General features: G+C 40.8%; 1 protein-coding gene across 1 annotated transcript in view; it reads right to left on the reverse strand.

Moving 5' to 3' along the window:
• TRAPPC9 (trafficking protein particle complex subunit 9) overlaps window positions 1–17162 on the reverse strand; it is a 500310-nt gene that overhangs the window by 409533 nt on the left and 73615 nt on the right. The window contains exons 15-18 of the mRNA XM_054984964.1: window positions 16910–17042; window positions 15949–16112; window positions 13097–13249; window positions 4372–4496 (exon numbers count right to left, since the gene is read on the reverse strand). Of these exons, the coding sequence (XP_054840939.1) occupies window positions 4372–4496; window positions 13097–13249; window positions 15949–16112; window positions 16910–17042 (575 nt within the window). The remainder of the gene's footprint in view (window positions 1–4371; window positions 4497–13096; window positions 13250–15948; window positions 16113–16909; window positions 17043–17162) is intronic.

Raw genomic sequence — 17162 nt, forward strand, 5'->3', positions numbered from 1 at the left:
GACTGCCCTGATTTATGGACCAAGGCTCAGTGGTTTGAACTGCTGGAGAAGCAAAACCCACATACGGAAAGCAAGGCAGAAGGGCTGGTTGTATTCACAGCCCAAGATAGTTACTGGATAACAGCAGACTGCTTATATGGAAAACTGTGCTAAAAGACACAAATGGACTTTGACACTTGAAAATGGCTATATAATAAGTCTCTCTGAGGACTAAGATCAAGATAATCCAAACTATGGTATTCCCCATTATTATGTATGTATGTGAAAGCTGAGTAAGGAAAGCTGACAGGAAGAAAATTGATACATTTGAAATGTGAAGGGGAGTTTTACAGAGACTATGGACTGCCAAAAAGACAAATAAGTGAGTTCTAGATCAAATCAAACTTGAATTCTCCCTAGAACGTAAAATGATGAAACTTAGACTATCGTACTTTGGTCCCATCATGAGAAGACAAGATTCACTAGAAAAGTCAAGAATGCTAGGAAAAGTGGAAGGCAGTAGGAGAAGACGAAGACCCAAGGTGAGATGGCTTAATAAAGGAAGTCACATCCTCCAGTTTGCAAGATCTCAGTAAGGCTGTTAACGGCAGGACATTTTGGAGAGATTTCATTCATAATGTTGTCATAAGATGAAAGTGACTTGATGGCACAGGGTTGCCAACCTCCAAGTGAGCCCTGGATATCTCCCAGAATTAAAACGGATATCCAGACTGGAAATCAGTTCCTCTAGGAAAAAATGGCTGCTTTGAAAGGGGGACTCTACAGCATTACTCCTGCTAAGGCCACCCCACAAACTCTGCCCTAGGCTCCACCCCTAAATCTCCAGGCATTTCTCAGTGTGGAGCTGGCAAACCTACCCTTGTCATACTTTGGTTAATATCCTCATTGAGTTGTGTCTAAATTTATTCAAGCATGTACATATTCCCAAGCAGTGGTGCAAGCAAAGTAGTGATATACCTTTACTGATAGTATTCTTATTAACATGGTTTATCCCCCACCACAGTGGAACACTATTTTCACACCACAGTCTTACCATGACTGCCTGAGGGCAACTGACTTTTTGTCTCCTGGAATAATTACCAGCTAGTTACAATGAAGGGATCATAGGTCAAAATTATTTTGCATTAGCAAAATAATGCCTTTCCATTTTTGATAAAAATTGCAACGCCAGATACAAGTGGCAAAGCATTCTACTCAAGCCACTTCAGATGCACTCGTGGTTAAAAATCAACTGGTTGATGGATTGCTGATTTCATATTCAACCTGTTTCCACATACAGTCATCAAATATAAAGAGCACACATTAATATGTAAACCAGGTATCTGAGAAATGTATATGGACATAAAACATGTATTTAAGCAGCCAGGGTAATGGTAACCATGGTACAGTCCCCGAGAATAGAATTATCTGTAGCCACATGCATGCTGTGGCAGTTGACAGAACGGATATAAATATACCTATTAGCAGCCTCAACTGAATCTTTAAACAGCACTGTAGGGATAACAGCATTCTAAAAATAGCTTGACAATGCTGCATTTGAACACTTGGCCTCAAAAGCACTGTTACATACACTGGGTGAATTTCAATTTTTCCCTTCATGTAGCTGAAAATGAACTTCTGTGGCACACGAGAGACAGGCAGTATGACATTCTCTGACCGCTCTTCTCTGTGTCTACCCTACAAATAGCATTACAACAATAAAACTAAAAAAGGGGAGGGGGTAAAGAACAGGCAGCAGTGAAGGAATTTTAAATACCACAAATCCAATCTAGACCCCAAAATAACTCATGAGATTAAAACCGTTTGTGCTTTGTTAATTGGGTTTGTTTCTGTATGACAGCTTTGTACTAACCATACGACACCATGTTTTTGTTGAAGTAAATCCAAGCAGTTATATGTTACATTTTCTGATACCTTCTAATTCTCAAAATAAACAAAAAATAATGATGAACACATTTGTTTGGTTGCCAAGGAACAAGGCTTGCTTTGCCGGGGGCGGGGGAGGAAGTACTCTTGCTATACTGTACTAGAAGAAAGTGATTAAGAAAGATGCTTTGGTAAAGGAATATAGTTATAAAGTTATATTGTTCTGTTTATCTTGCCCCCTCTCCCAAAAAATACACCCATCCATCTATCTTATCTGTGGACAGGCCACTTTTGCTGTTTTTATGGTTAGCGTAAGGGCTATCCACTTTCCTATTAGATGTAATAGATCAAATATTAGGGTTTTTTAGGTTGATGGGAGATTTGAGGCTTTAATACTGTGTGATGTTTTCATTATCTACTGTAAGCCTCATTCAACCATGGGAGAAATGTAATTGAACTGCCATATTCTGCGTTTCAAATTTCTGCTGCTAAGAATCCCAGCCTCCTTCTCTTTCAAAGTCACTACAGCGATCCTTTTGCTCTTAAAGATTCTTGACTATGACAAGTATTAAAATGCTTTCTATTAGCCATTGTTGCTTAGGAGATACAACCCCGAACATGCTTTGCTCGTAGAAGGCTCCAGGTTCAATCTCCGCCAACTATAGTTTAAAGAGTAGCAAGGCTGTTAAAGACCTCAGCTAGATACTGCTAGTCCACATAGTACTGAACTAGATGTACCAATAGTCTGACAGTAAGAGGCAGATGCATATATGTATTCACCTCCTGCTAACTAAGCTGAAACCAGTATATTCTTTCATTTAAAAGATGTACAGCCCACTTCAACACAGCATTTTAGACAGCTTTCAACAAAAGAAGACACACAACCATAAAGACTTACACTTAATAAACACACAAATGACAAAATGTTAAAACCTGGTGTCCTGAGGCACCAGATCACTGTGCCCAAGCACACAAAGACGTGTCAGTATATATCCCCTCCCACAAAACAACATGTTCTATTGTGAAAACGGGAACGTGCATCACTTCAAGAGCTCCCTGTTGTTATACAAGACATATTGGTCACAAGCAAAGATGGATCCAAACCAGCGTTCATACCACTAGTGCTACTAAGGACCTGAGACAGCTGTTCCTAAAAACTGAATGAAAAAGAAAACGTTCATATTTCTGTCTAAACAGGTAACTTCCAAACTCTTCACAGAAGTTTGTTCTGTAGCCATATATATGCATAGAAGAAATCTAGCATGGCCTGGCAACTCCTCCTAGCAAAGTGAGTCGGTTCTATTACTACTTTTCTCCTTCAAAAATGTGTGTTACGGAAAGAAAGCATACTGAATAATGTATCCTTCGCACGTTCCTCTATGTGTGCAAACCATGAGTTCTAATGCTCATCCATCAGACAAGGTTCAAGTGGGAAAAGATTTTCCAACGGACCTCACTACGATGTAAACTGCTGTTCTCATGGGAAGATTTGTTATGACATACAAGCAGGGCCCATTTTGAGGGGGAACGCACAGAAACGCAGTTCTGGTAGTTCTCCAAAGAGGTCACATGTCAGGTGGCCTCGCCCACCTGATTTTCAGCCACTTTGGGCCCACTGTGGCCTGGATTGGGGCCGAAACGGCCAGGATTGGGGCCGAAACAGCCAGGATTGGTTCCGAAATGGCCCAGATCAGGCCTCTGGTGGGTGGTGTATCACTCTCCCGCTCAGCAGCAGCCCAATCCTGACCATTTTGGACCTCTTGGGGGCCATTTTCAGCCTCTTTTTGTCATTTTGGGCCCAATTTCAGACCTGAATGGCCAGGATTGGGTCCAAAACATCCAGGATAGGTGATGTCAGGGGGTGTGGCATATGCAAACCAGTTATGCTAATGAGTTTCTGCAGTTCTTTTTCTACAAAATGGCCCCTGCATACAAGCCCTGTACAGATGAACTTTCCATGCTCCAACTGCATGGCACAAGAAAGAGCAGTCAAAAGTGTCCCCCGCCCCCCGCCCATTTGCACGGTGCATGGAGGAAATGTCTACACAAATGCTCCCTCCCTAAGATCAGTCACACTCTTTCTGAACATTGCTGATCATGGGGAGGGAGCATAGGTCTTCATACTTCCTTTGCAAGGTTTATGTTGTGTGGATGAATCGGCAGAAGTGGAAGCTAGGATTAAAGTGCTCATGCCCGATGGCTCATGGCTGCGCAGTCAGTCAATGTGCGGATGGATCATCTGTACAGGGCTATACCGTATAAGATTTTCAGCTTAGTAATCTCATTAAAACTGTATTCAGTTATCACATATTTAGCTATCATGTGTATTTATAGTTGTTGAAAGGCAAATCAAATCTACCCTAGAATCAGGGCCTCTGAAAAGTTAAAATGTGAAAAATGAAACCTCACTAAAATTTGTTGATCTGACCGGCACACAACCCCCTTTCAATTACAGAACATTTGATGCAACATCTAAAACATCTATTCTTGATGTTGCTTACTTACCTTCAAGTTACCAAAGTCACCAACTTTGGTTGTTTCTGGTGGATTTATAGGCTTATTTTCCACTCGTGGTTTTATCACTTGTCGAAAAGGACTGGAAAGTGGAAGACCAGTCACGCTAATTCCATCTGGAAAATAAAGGAAAAGGCCAAAGTTATTTTGGGGGCACACTGGAAATGTTTCTAGCTGGGGAAAAGCTTTAATCCCAGTGGTTAGAGCACATGCTTTACATACGGATGATTCTAGTTCCTTCCACTCCCGGCATTTCCAGCAAAATTGCTTTTAGGTTTTGGCACCCTGGACATCTATTTTGCAATTAAGAATGTTCTCTACTTGGGATCCTGGAAGGTTGCTGCTAAGCCAGGACAGACCAGTGGGCTCACTATAAGACAGTTTTGCATGTTCATGCATGTTCTTTTTTCCAGCCTCCATGCAGAAATACCTTAAGATTTAGTCTGTCTCTGCATGTTACTCTTGTCTGTGCAAGAGATCTTCCCCACATGGGGCAGCACCCTTCTCAAGGCAGGTGCCTCTGCTGAGGTGCTGAAAGCCTGATTGCAGGAGTCTTTCTGCTCTGTGCACCTATTCTCTGCAGGGTGGGAGCGAAGCATTGGCAGCTGGCAAAGGCAAACACGGCCCGGCCTATGGACTGGCTGTGCCTTTCCTTGCCACTCACGGCGCTGTCAACTGCAACTGCCCTGCAGTTGGTGAATTCTGCCAGTGTTGCCAGGACAACTAGGGAGCATTCTCTCTTGGCCGTGCCTTGCCAAGCTCGGCGTCTGGTGTGGCTCTCCCGTGAAAGTCCTTAGGATGTGGACAAGCAGCGCTGTAGGTGCGCGGACACATGGGCATCAGCGGCATGGCAGGCCTCAGGATTGTGCTGTTAGTAGCTCAGTTAAATATTAACTATCACATTAAGTTAAATATTAAGTATCACATTAAGTACCACCAAGACAACATTAAAATGATTAATATATAAGCTTAAATTTAATGCTTTCAGACAGTCAGTAAAAGACTGTCATTTGAAACCCAGTCCTTCATCATTCAGGCAATATTTACTGCATTCAAAGGTTACCCATTAAAAGGGCTATCTGAACGAGCTATAAGTAATGTTTTCTTTGGAAAGAAATGAACGATGGAAACTTTCTTCAAATACTATCAATCCCTCCAATGAAAATGCTACCCTAAAGGGGGGGAAATTCAAAGGTATATAGCTATAACCACTCCCTTATAGACAGAATAATCCATATTTTCTAAGGAGAAAATAAACATTTTCTTCCCGTAGACAGATCTCTGGATTCGAAAGGCAGGAAAGCCAACCTTTCCACTGACCCTATCAAAAATCAGTTCTATCCTAGCTTTGAACTAGCTGAAGTTTTTTTTTTTAAACTTCATTTATATCCTGCCTCTCCGTTCAGTGGGGCTCCAAAGCGACTCACGTTGTTCTCCTCTCCTCCCTGTTGTCCTTTCAATCTTGTCAGGCAGGTGAGGCTGAGAGTGTGGGACTGGCCCAAGGTCAACCAGCAAGCTTCCACAGCCAAGTGAAGACGTGAACCTGGATTTCCCAGGTCCTTGGCAGACACTCTAACCCCTGTACCACACCAGTTCTAAGCTGTAACAGGGAAATGTAAACCAGCTTAGCTTCCAGGTCTTTGATATGCTCCCAGGTGTGCCTTATCTTAGGCCACTGCCTCCTTTCCTTGATATTATTATTGGTACTATATTTGATAGCGCCCAAGGAATATTAGATCCAGAGGACTTAGCCATATTAGCCTGTAGTTGCAAAATAGTAAAGAGTCCAGTAGCACCTTTAAGATCAACCAACAGGGCATATTAGTCACAAGCAACCAAAAAACACAAAGCAAAGTAGAGACCTTGCCACTGTAAGGGGTCTTGTATATCAAGGTTGCTAAATAAATGAATAAATAATCAGCAACAATCTCCTAATACGGTTGGACAGCTTTAAGAAAACATTTTTCCATTGTACCTCTGTATCCTGACCTGCTTTGCAACATCCCTCCCACCTTCTGACTGGGATACAGGGTCTCAGGGATTTCCATTCCTACTTGTATCTGACAAAGGGAGTTTTGACTCTCAAAGGCTTATACCCTGGTCTTTAAGATGCTACCGGACTTGAATCTTGCAGAGAGAAAAGCTCTTTGCCTGGATTCTGACAAGCAGGAAATGGGACTTGTTACAATGAATGCTGGACTGAACCAGAGTTCTACAAACTAGCTTGAGAGCAACCCAGATTTATGTTAACCACAATTAATCTTAATCAGCTATAATGACTGGGGCAAAAAGAGAAATGGAGGAGTTGGTCAACTGGGGCATGAGAGGGGAGATGGCATACAAACCATCTGTCTGCTCCCATAATTCTAACCAACTGGCATCCAATGTTATAACTGTATTTGACCTCAAGGAAACACCAAAAAACGAAACAGACTTCTTATTGACTTATATGGACACAGAAGGGGGTAACTTTGCTTAGGACTGCATTGTTAGCCATGCCTCTCCGCATTTGGTTACTAATAAGGTTTTCTATCAGCTTCTCTTATTATATAGCCATTTTCAAGTGCCCAAGTCAATTTGTGTCCTTTTTCCATGGAAGCACTCTGCTGTTATCCAGTTAACTATCTTGGGCCATGAATACAACCAGCCCTTCTGCCTTGCTTTCTGTATGTGGGTTTTGCTTCTCCAGCAGTTCAAACCACTGAGCCTTGGTCCACAAACTGGGGCAGTCAAAACATTATTAAATTGTAAAGACAAATATCAGTATAATTCAGATCCTATAAACTGAGCACTTGCCAATTTTAAAAAAACGTACATTTTTTTTTTCTCTTCAGAATTCGTGTACTGTATCGAGTGCTCGTGTGCACTTCTCAGAAAGCATGTTCTAAGAGAAATGGGCTACCCTTTGTATAGCTATTGACCTGCAGTGAAAATAAACCTCATCTCTTCAGTGGTATTGGGACTTGATTTCTTGCTGCTCCCACACTTAAAGCTCTAGCAAATGCAAGCAGCTCGAATTTTGTGACTCTCTAAACTGCCCCAATAGCAGCCTGTGCCATCTTGTCACATTCCTCCATCCTGAGCATTTATTATCTCAATCTGTAACAGTAGAAGAAAGATTATTTCCGCAGACACTTACTGAAATAAAACCTTTGAAAATATCTTTAGTAACACTGGCTTAAAGTTAAATAATTGATAACATGAATTACAAAACAAACAATAATATATTTTTAATACCGCAAGAGTTAATTAAAATATGAAATCATTAGACCTTTATCAATTTTTAACATGATTTTTGCCCAAATAAATTTTTGGGATTCCAACCGAACTCATTATTGTAACTTCTAAATAAGTTATATACACAGCACTTTCTGCTGTATTATTAAAACTATCATATTCATGAGATGCTGTGCAATACCAATTTTTAATTACATTCTGGGAAAAGTAGGCGCCCCACCCCGCACATTTCGTTCTATTTCTGAGATACATAAGTAGGCTGGTGACCAGGAATAACTTCTCAAACCACATACATTTTGGCTGTGTATGTCATGCTGATTTCAAAACATTCCAGAATAAACTAGATGGAAGGTAATATAGGATATACATCACAATCACCCCAAATGCAAAATTCAAATTGCGGCCCACAGCATTTCCTGTTTCATTATATTGAATGTATGTCCAGCAATCTAATCACATGCTTCAAACCAAAACTCAGCTGCCATATACTGAGCGATGCCAAGCAGGTATTGAAGGTCAGCCTATACTAGAAAGGCAACATGGTGTAATGGTTAGAGTGCCAGACTCGGATCTGGGACACCCGGGTTCGAATTCCCAGTCTGCCATGGAAATTTGCTGAGTGACCTTGGGCCAATCACACACACACAATTGCGGGTTGTTGAAAGAATAAAATGGAAAAGGGGAGGAGGTTATGAGCTACTTTGGGCTCCCACTGGTTAGAGAAGTAGGGTAGCATGTTTTCTCAACTTCAGCTGGTATACCATCTACATCTACTCCTAAACATGCAGAATTTACTTACAGTTATCCATGACCTGATCATATCCAAACTGGATTACTGCAATGCCCTATTCAAAAACTTCAGCTCATACAAAACAGTGTGGCAAGATTGTCAATGGCTACCAGAAACCAATTCATCTCTCCCTGTTTTAAAATACTCACTTCTAAGCACAATTCAAACTTCTGATCATCAGATATAAACCTCTAAATAGTCTGAGATCAGAATACTTAAAAGTCTGACTCCCAAAGAAACCTGCCTAACAATTTCTTCTGCCAAGGCATGCGTCCATGCTCAAAAATAGATGGGTGGTTACCAGTGACAGAATTTTGTCTACTGTGGCACCACAGTTACAGATACTAAAGCACATTATTCAAAGACACAACTAAGACAGAGGGACAAATGTTTGTTACATTCATGAAAAAGCATGCCAAAAGATACAGATTGAGGTGACCCTCTCAAAAAACATGGGTACTTTCTGCCTTTGAAAGTACTTTTTGTCATGTATCGCTCACAAAAAAATCCAGAAATCAACAGCAGCCCGTAGACGGGCTTTCTCTGTGGTGGCCCCAACCCTGTAGAACGGCCTGCCTGAGGAGGTCAGGAGAGCCCTCAGTCTCCTGGCTTTCCACTAACGATGCAAAACCAAATTATTCAAAAAAGCTTTTTACTCAGATAGGAGGGCTGTATTGTAGGGATGGGGTCTCAGATGCTTCACTAATGAGTTAGGGACCACAGACTTCACCATTATGTTGCCTTACATATTATCTGTTGATTTAAATATGTACTCCTATGTACTACCGGTGCTTCATATTGTCTAATGTCAGTCCTAGAGCTAATTATGTTCTGTTTCAGCATTTCTTCAATTCTGTATTGGATCCTTGCTAATACTATGTCTTTGTAAACTTGTGTTAATTTATCCTATGGCATTGTTTCTGGAAATGTCCTTGATACTGATTGTATTAATCTCACACCATGTAATCCGCCTTGAGTCTCAGTGAGAAAGGAGGACTATAAATGACATAAAAAATAAATAAATTGCTGCTCCAGTGTGAATAGATCCAGAGGAGTTAGCCGTGTTAGTCTGTAGTAGCAAAATCAAAAAAAGTTCAGTAGCACCTTTAAGACTAACCAATTTTATTGTAGCATAAGTTTTCGAGAATCACAGTTCTCTTCCTCAGATGCATGGAGGGCAGAAGGAAACTGGTCAAATATAGAGGAGGAGAGGGGAGGGGAGGAGGAGAGGAGGGATGTAAACAACTCCTTTGATACGGAGATGCAGACAGCTCCTTTTGATGTGGGGATCAGTTTGCTTGTGTAAAGGTTCAAAGGCGTTTGCCGTGTTAGTCTGTAGTAGCAAAATCAAAAAGAGTCCAGCAGCACCATCAAGACCATCCAATTCCACTGCAGCACAAGCCTTCAATAACCACAGCCCTCCCCGCCAGATGCATCTGAAAAAGAGAACTGTGGTCCTCGAAAGCCCACGTCAGGTGCCACTGGACTCTCCCTGACCCCGCCTATGTAAATGAAATCAGTTACCTGTGATAATGAGATAACCATTCATAGTCCCTATTCAGTCCCAGCTTGACAGAGTCAAATTTACATATGAAGTCCAATTCAGCAGCTTCCCGTTGAATGTGGAAGAATTATTTGAGCTGCTTCCTTTCAGCCATTTCCTCACAATCAAGATAGCCCTCTTTTGTCTGATGCCTTGAACACGTTCTATTTGATGATACATATACTACACAATCGACTTCATCAGTGTCTTCTGCATCAATGACAACAGTGGCCTTCTGTACATCTTCTCAAAGCTGAGGAAAAGTGAACAAGAATATTCTACTTGCATCAGTGGAAGACACTGAGCCCAAATTATTTGCATATGTCCCTCGGTAGAGGAAAGTTCCCAGCAAATATTTACACAAAGAAGCAAGTTAACATCTGTTGTGGCTTTGCTTTCCATCACAGTAGTATTTATTTTAGTGTCAACTCCACATCTCTTTCAAAGAGCAGTTTATTAAAGATGCATTGTGCAATCCTGTGAGGAATTGCATCATTTAAAAACATCGGTTTTTAAAATGAAAAATACACTGCTTCAAAATCTTGTTCAGAAAAATCATGACAGACTGGAAAGTACATAGGACGATGGGTGGTGGAAAGTGCCATGAAGTTGCAGTCAACTTATGGCAACCCTGAAGGGGTTTCAAGGCAAGAGACAGACGGAGGTGGCTTTATCATTGCCCTCTTCTGCATAGTAACCCTGGTGGTCTCTCATCCAAGTACTAACAAGGGGCCAGCCCTGCTTAGCTTCTGAGATCTGACAAGATTGGCCTAGATTGGGATTGACATGTTAAAAGGGTCTTGTTTGTTTGTTTGTTTGTTTTGTTTGTTTGTTTGAATTTATATTCCACCCTCCCCGCATCAGCAGGCTCAGGGCGGATTACAACCGGTATAATAATTTAAAATACAAATAGTTCACTTAATCTCAGCCATGTGGTTCAGTTTTCAGTGTGACATTCAGTAGTAGTGGCATCATTGAAATCTCTAACCCTGCTGCAATAGAAGAGCAAGATTCTCAGGTCCAGTAGCACTTTAAAGACTAACTAAATTTTCCAGGATATGAGCTTTAGAAAGTCAAAGCTCCCTTCGTCAGATACACCGAGTGGAAAAAGTTAGGCCTCACATTCTTTCTGGATCATCTTCTGAATCAATGCTCCATACCTCATTCAAAGGTACCCGAGTTCCTCCTTGAAGCATAATGCTGTTGACTTACAAAACTTCCAAATTATCTCACAAAACAAATCCAGCCTCTCTCACAACAGCTGACCCCCTTTCTCCATGCCACACACCAAGTCTATCAGGACCTAAACACAGCTGAGAGGTCTAACAGAACAAGAAAGGAAGCACTGTCATTTTCAGCTTGTAGACGGAGATTATCCACCAAAGCTACTAAAGTCATCAATGAGTAGATGCGTTACTCAGGACACATTCAATCACCATTCCAAAAAAGGGCAAATGTACACACAAGCACTATGCCAGGACTCTCATTCTCCATAACGGTCCTGCTGTGCTACTCGCACATGCATTTACTTGCACACATCAAGGAGGGAAGAAAAGGATCCTGTTAAACCCTGTAGCAATCCCTCCACGGACAAGTGCTATGCCTTAAGCAGAGGGGGTCGAACAATAAGTTTTAAAAGCAACGGGGTAAAAACATACAAATTAATTTTATAATTTTAATCAGATGTTAGCAGGGCTTTTTTTCTGGGAAAAGAGGTGGTGGAACTCAGTGGGTTGCCCTTGGAGAAAATGGTCACATGGCTGGTGGTCCCGCCAGCCTGATCTCCAGACAGAGGGGAGTTGAGATTGTCCTCTGTGCCACACAGTGGTGCAAAGGGCGATCTCAACTCCCCTCTGTCTGGAGATCAGGGGGGCGGGGCAACCAGCCATGTGACCATTTTTCAAGACGTTCCGGAACTCCGTTCCCCCGCGTTCCCCCTGAAAAAAAGCCCTGGATGTTAGGGATAAGGAAAAGAGGACACAGCTGTACTTGCCTACAAATATCACATTCACACAGTTGGAATTACATTTTCCTGGATGAGTGTGGTGAAATTAATCCTGCTATTACTCTGCAGCGCCACTACCGAAATCCGTATTTTAATTAAAACACCAACAAGATCACTAACTCAGCTTGCCAGATCTGACCACATGTTGGTTCTCAATGTGTACTGCATTGAGGGACTGGATGAAATCAGGCTACTTTAGCCACCGATATTGGGACTTTATGATTTGAACTTACTGATATGCTCCGGGAAACTTTGCGAAGTGGCAAGCTATAAATCAAATGCATAAATAGTCTGCTGTGAGATAAACACACCCACCCTGGAGACATTCCCATGTTAATCGTTCCCTTCCTCTCAGTGAGTCATCTTTGTGCACACTGAAATGTCATCAAATTGCTTCAAAATTACTTGATACATGATGTCAGCTTCATATGTGGAAAAAGAGCTTCTAGTTGTATATTTTTTAAAAGTGGGTTTTTTACCTGAGAGACAGAAACTGAGAGGTGTTAGCCATTCGGAACCCAACTTGACAGACTTTGCAAGAAGCATGTGATTTTCTTCCTGATTTTGATGCCAAGTTCCTATTTGAAACCTATTTTTAGCTTTTAGACTGCTTGTTTGTGTTTACTTTCTATGCACTGCAGTCTGTATGTTCTGGTCTGCTTCCTGGAATAAATCTCTTTTCATTTTGACTTGTGTGGCTCAAAAAACTTATGCCTACTAGTATGCCTTATCTTCCTTCTGTAAGAGGATAGACAGAAGGGTTTGGAAGCCCCCTGTATTAACTTAGAAAGTGCATAAACCAAATCAGAGATTTGTTTCTGTTTTAATCGGATCTGTGTACCCTAAATGGAGATAATTATATGATAGAAGCTGTGACATTTGTTCATGCTAACCCCACCAATGTGAAATTTGGTAAGCTTGGTCTCTATCAAAAACCATTGCATTCAAGGAGCTACTGAGACACCCGTAAACTCAGTTATAGATACCACTGGTTCTTATAACTGTTTGTCCCTTGAGGGGCTGCATGATAGCAGTGATGCTTCACCCTTCAATTTTGGAAGAGAATTCACTGAGCCCAAAATCAGTGCTTGCCCAAATAAAAGCACTGCTCTTTATATCAAACACAGGATCCAAAACTCACCATCACTAAGGTCTTGCAGGAGATTTTCCTGGCAGGAGAAATCAAGCTTCACTTTAATGTTCACAGTAAACGTCGCAATTTTCCCGGGTTTCAGGGGAAACTGTGAAAGTGTATCTTCTAGGTTCCAGCTCAGAAAATCTCCAAACAACTTTCCTATATCAAAATCAATATTTACAGTCACATGCAAGCAGAAACAAATTAGCAGCTACGTGTCATACTAAAAAGAAAATCGGAGTCAAAAATTACTTCTTTTTTTAAGTTTTCTATTTGGGGTAGAAAACATTGCTTTCTACCATGTTTCATGTTTCTCCATGACTAAAGGGAATTAATGCTATAGACTGTTAAATACACACAATCCCATTATGTTCCAAAAATAAAATCAGAAAGGGAAAAGATTTCCCTTCCACCACATCATAACCAGCATGAAATATGTGCTCTCTGTTTTTGGGAACGTGTTGCTAACATAACTTCTATATGTTAGTGAATCTGATCATAACTTATCTAGGAAGCAAATCTAATTGAACTCTAGCATTTGCAGTCATTATAATACCTATCTGGGTAGTAATTATTAAACCGCAAAGCAGAGTAAGTCTATCTAACTTAGAAGAAATCACTAGAAAATCCCATGACAGTGTAAAAAGTTGCACATTTTTAAGCACCTCCTTTGGGCTTGAATGTGGGTTTATCCATTTGGGAGTCTTATTTTTAAAAAGGTATCAAACTGTAAGCAGTTGGCCCAGCCTCCGCCATCTTTAATAGCTATTTAATATAGCTACCTGTGATATAATATCACAAGGCCCCCGGATCAAATTGCAGTTTGGTTTGCAAACGGGAATTCCAGCTAGCAGTTGCTGAGTCTCACCCAGGAAAACCAGGCATGAATGGAATGTCGCATGTAAATGCAGAGTGACCAGTGGTGATTAGTTTACAGTCTTCCCAGCTCCGAAAGGAATCCAAAGGTTTCGTAGTGTCATCCCACTTAACACATTCCTTTCCCCTCCTTTAGTGATGAGATCTCCTGCCCATGACTGAGGAGCAAATCAATTACCATTCATAAGCTCTTATAATTCGTTCCTGGAAAAGGTAAATTCCCCAACTAAATTCATCAACTTAGCTCCATTAACAAACTGCCCCTTTTGTGCAGGTCCAGGAGAGACTTTGCATTCTCTTTTACATGCCCCAGCAGCTAGCAATCAAGGAAATCAAACCTTAGTTATTCCCAGGAACTGACCATTGGAGTCTTTGTTGCAACGACTAGGTGGGCTCTCCCACGTCAGGGCACATTTTTCCCTATAAGAGTAGTGCCCTTGCTTCATTCAAATCGTGCACACTTATTGGATCCGAAGTGCTGCTCCCTTGAGGTTATTCCAAGCCTCTTGCTCTCTTGGCCAAGGACATTGGACGTTTGAAGCTACTCTCTTCCTCCATGGACTGGACTACTCTTTAGGATAGGTAGATATACTTTCCCCTCTCTCACTCTATTCCAACTTCTCACTAGCTTCCTAGGACTCTGTGTGTGTGTGACCATTTTATTAATTATTCCTGTGTGTGCGTATGTTTTTCCTCTTCAATAAGAGTTTGCTCTTTGAATTTAAAGCATCGGTCTCATCTGCTATCTGGAAGGGACCCCATAAAAATTGGTGCAAAAGATCCCATAGTTACTGCCTCTCACATAGCCGTCTTCCTTGCTGCTAATTCCCTCACTCTCTATTACTCACAAGGAGACCAATTCAGGTAACACCACCTTTTATATCAACAATTTTATTGGTGTCCTGCTATCCATTTCTCAAGATAATCAACCACTGGCTCTTAAAGAATTTCACAGTAATTTGAGATGCTGTGCTTTAGTACATGTTCTGCCTTCCATATAATGTTTGTGAAGATTTATTTTATAGCCACAAATATTATTATATTCTTTTAGTAATTCTATAGCATATGCAACTTTAAAAAAAATTAATTTTAGAAGGTAATCTTAAGTATGATTTACATATTGATCTATTGATCTATCTACATATTTGATCTATTTGGAAAACTGTACAATAAATATAAACAAATAAAGCTTTCTTGAATGTAAAGAACTAGTTAAATAGTATCTTGAATACTGGCTACTGTGGGTGAAGAAAACATAACAGAATATTAATTTAAATCACTCTGCCTTAATTGACTACTAATTTGAAAGGGCAGATGCCTTAAGAATTTAATGAATTTAAGGATTAAAAAAATAATGAATTAAGAATTTAATGAATGAAAATAAGTGGAACTCTTCAGAGAAATGTGGTGACAGCTAATGTATAAACTGAGAATATAAAACCATTTTAGGAAGCCAATTATATGTTCTGATATGCTAAACGAAATTCAAGATATTGCTTAACTGGAAATAACAAAAAAACATAAGCCACAACTGTTTGATTTTTCTCGACTGCCAGTATATTATTTGCTTTTAAGGAAAAATAGTCCCTTAAGAGAGAGAAGTGAAACTGAAAGACTGATTCTTCTGGGAAGAAGAAAACACTTGGGGGAAAGCAGGTGATGTGAAAGACGTCTGGCTGCGACCCTGGAAAGCTGCTGTCAGTCTCAGTAGACAATACTGGCCTTGATGGACCAAAGGTCTGATTTAGCAGAGGGCAGCTTCACGTGCTCGGAGAACATGGGACAAAGACTTTGAATCTCAAATGATCAGTGCTGAACTGAATTGGACACAACACATTATAGCATTTATTTTCCTGTGTGGACCTTAAAACTGCCTATGAATGGCACATAACACATCAGCTTGTGTGATCTCCTGCGTACCTTATTATTTCATTTAGAATCTGGAGTTTCTTTGCACAATCGCATAGGGGCCATAAGCATACCTTTTGTGTTGACCATTTTTGACGTTACCTCCAGCTTCTCCAAAGGCTCGGTTCCAATATTTTCCAGCTTAATGATAAGTTGCTGGGTCTCTCCGTTGTAGAGCTGGACTGACACATTGGTGGTGATTTCATCCCCTGAGGACGGCTGCAGTGTATGCGCAGACCTTTAAAAAGGCAAGTAAAATGCAAGTGAATAATGCCGCCAACATTCCTAACATTTTAAAGGCATTCTAAAGGCTACATTGTGTTTGTTGGCGTGCCATGCCTTGCTCACTCCTGCTCCCTACCCACCATACCTTTTGATCTTGGTGGCTGATAAGAAGTACCTCCATGCTTACTTCTTACAGAATAAAAAATTAGCTTTACTGCCCTCTTCTGACATGAGCATAGCAGTAGGAAGGCACATCTAAAGATTACTTGTTTTCCAAACAAATATCCTAAACTTAATTTATGGTACAACAGTGGCTAAAACGTCTGAAAATACTATGAAATCTTCGTTCATTTATTTTTCAGCAGGAAACAAAAAAAAATCAATGTAGAAATATTCCCCAGTATAACATCTCTCAATGCTACATGGATGGTTTTCAAAACTAAGAGTATTAAACTAGTTTCTAACTGTTCTGGATCTCTCCAGTACGTTAATCACAGTTAGGAGACTGGAAAACCAGGCTGTATGCACCAAGCTTAAATAGCAGAGAGAGAAGGGAGCTCAATAAGAGACAGAAAGTGTCCTATTCTCCTCAGCCCCGCAAAATGGCAGATCACAGCCGAGCTGCTTTTATACTTTATTACTTATTGTAAATGGTCTGGATCCAGAGGGGTCTTGCACAGTCGGCCTTCATGTTTTCTCCCAAATGACTTTTCAAAATTGCAGAATTGGAGGCTGCTGACAGATACGCAGAAACAGTTCAGTTCTTTAGACATCAACCAGTTGCTAACTTGGAAAAAAAACCTCTCTTACCTTGGCAATGAAGTGCTAATCTGCAATCTAGGTAAAGCTGGAATGACCTCCACTGTGCAACCACTGGTTTTTATTCCTGGTAACTTATCCAGAAGGCAGTCACTGTAGACACCAAAGACTGAAGTATGGTAACCTGCCGTCAAGAGAGATGAAATCACAACTTGCATGATTTTGGTGACCCACACACCAGTGACTAATTTGGGCTTTATCACGCAACTAAAAATATAAAAAAGAGTCCAGTAGCACCTTTAAG

Source organism: Eublepharis macularius, chromosome 7 (genome assembly GCF_028583425.1).
Source record: "Eublepharis macularius isolate TG4126 chromosome 7, MPM_Emac_v1.0, whole genome shotgun sequence".
Taxonomy (NCBI): domain Eukaryota; kingdom Metazoa; phylum Chordata; class Lepidosauria; order Squamata; family Eublepharidae; genus Eublepharis; species Eublepharis macularius.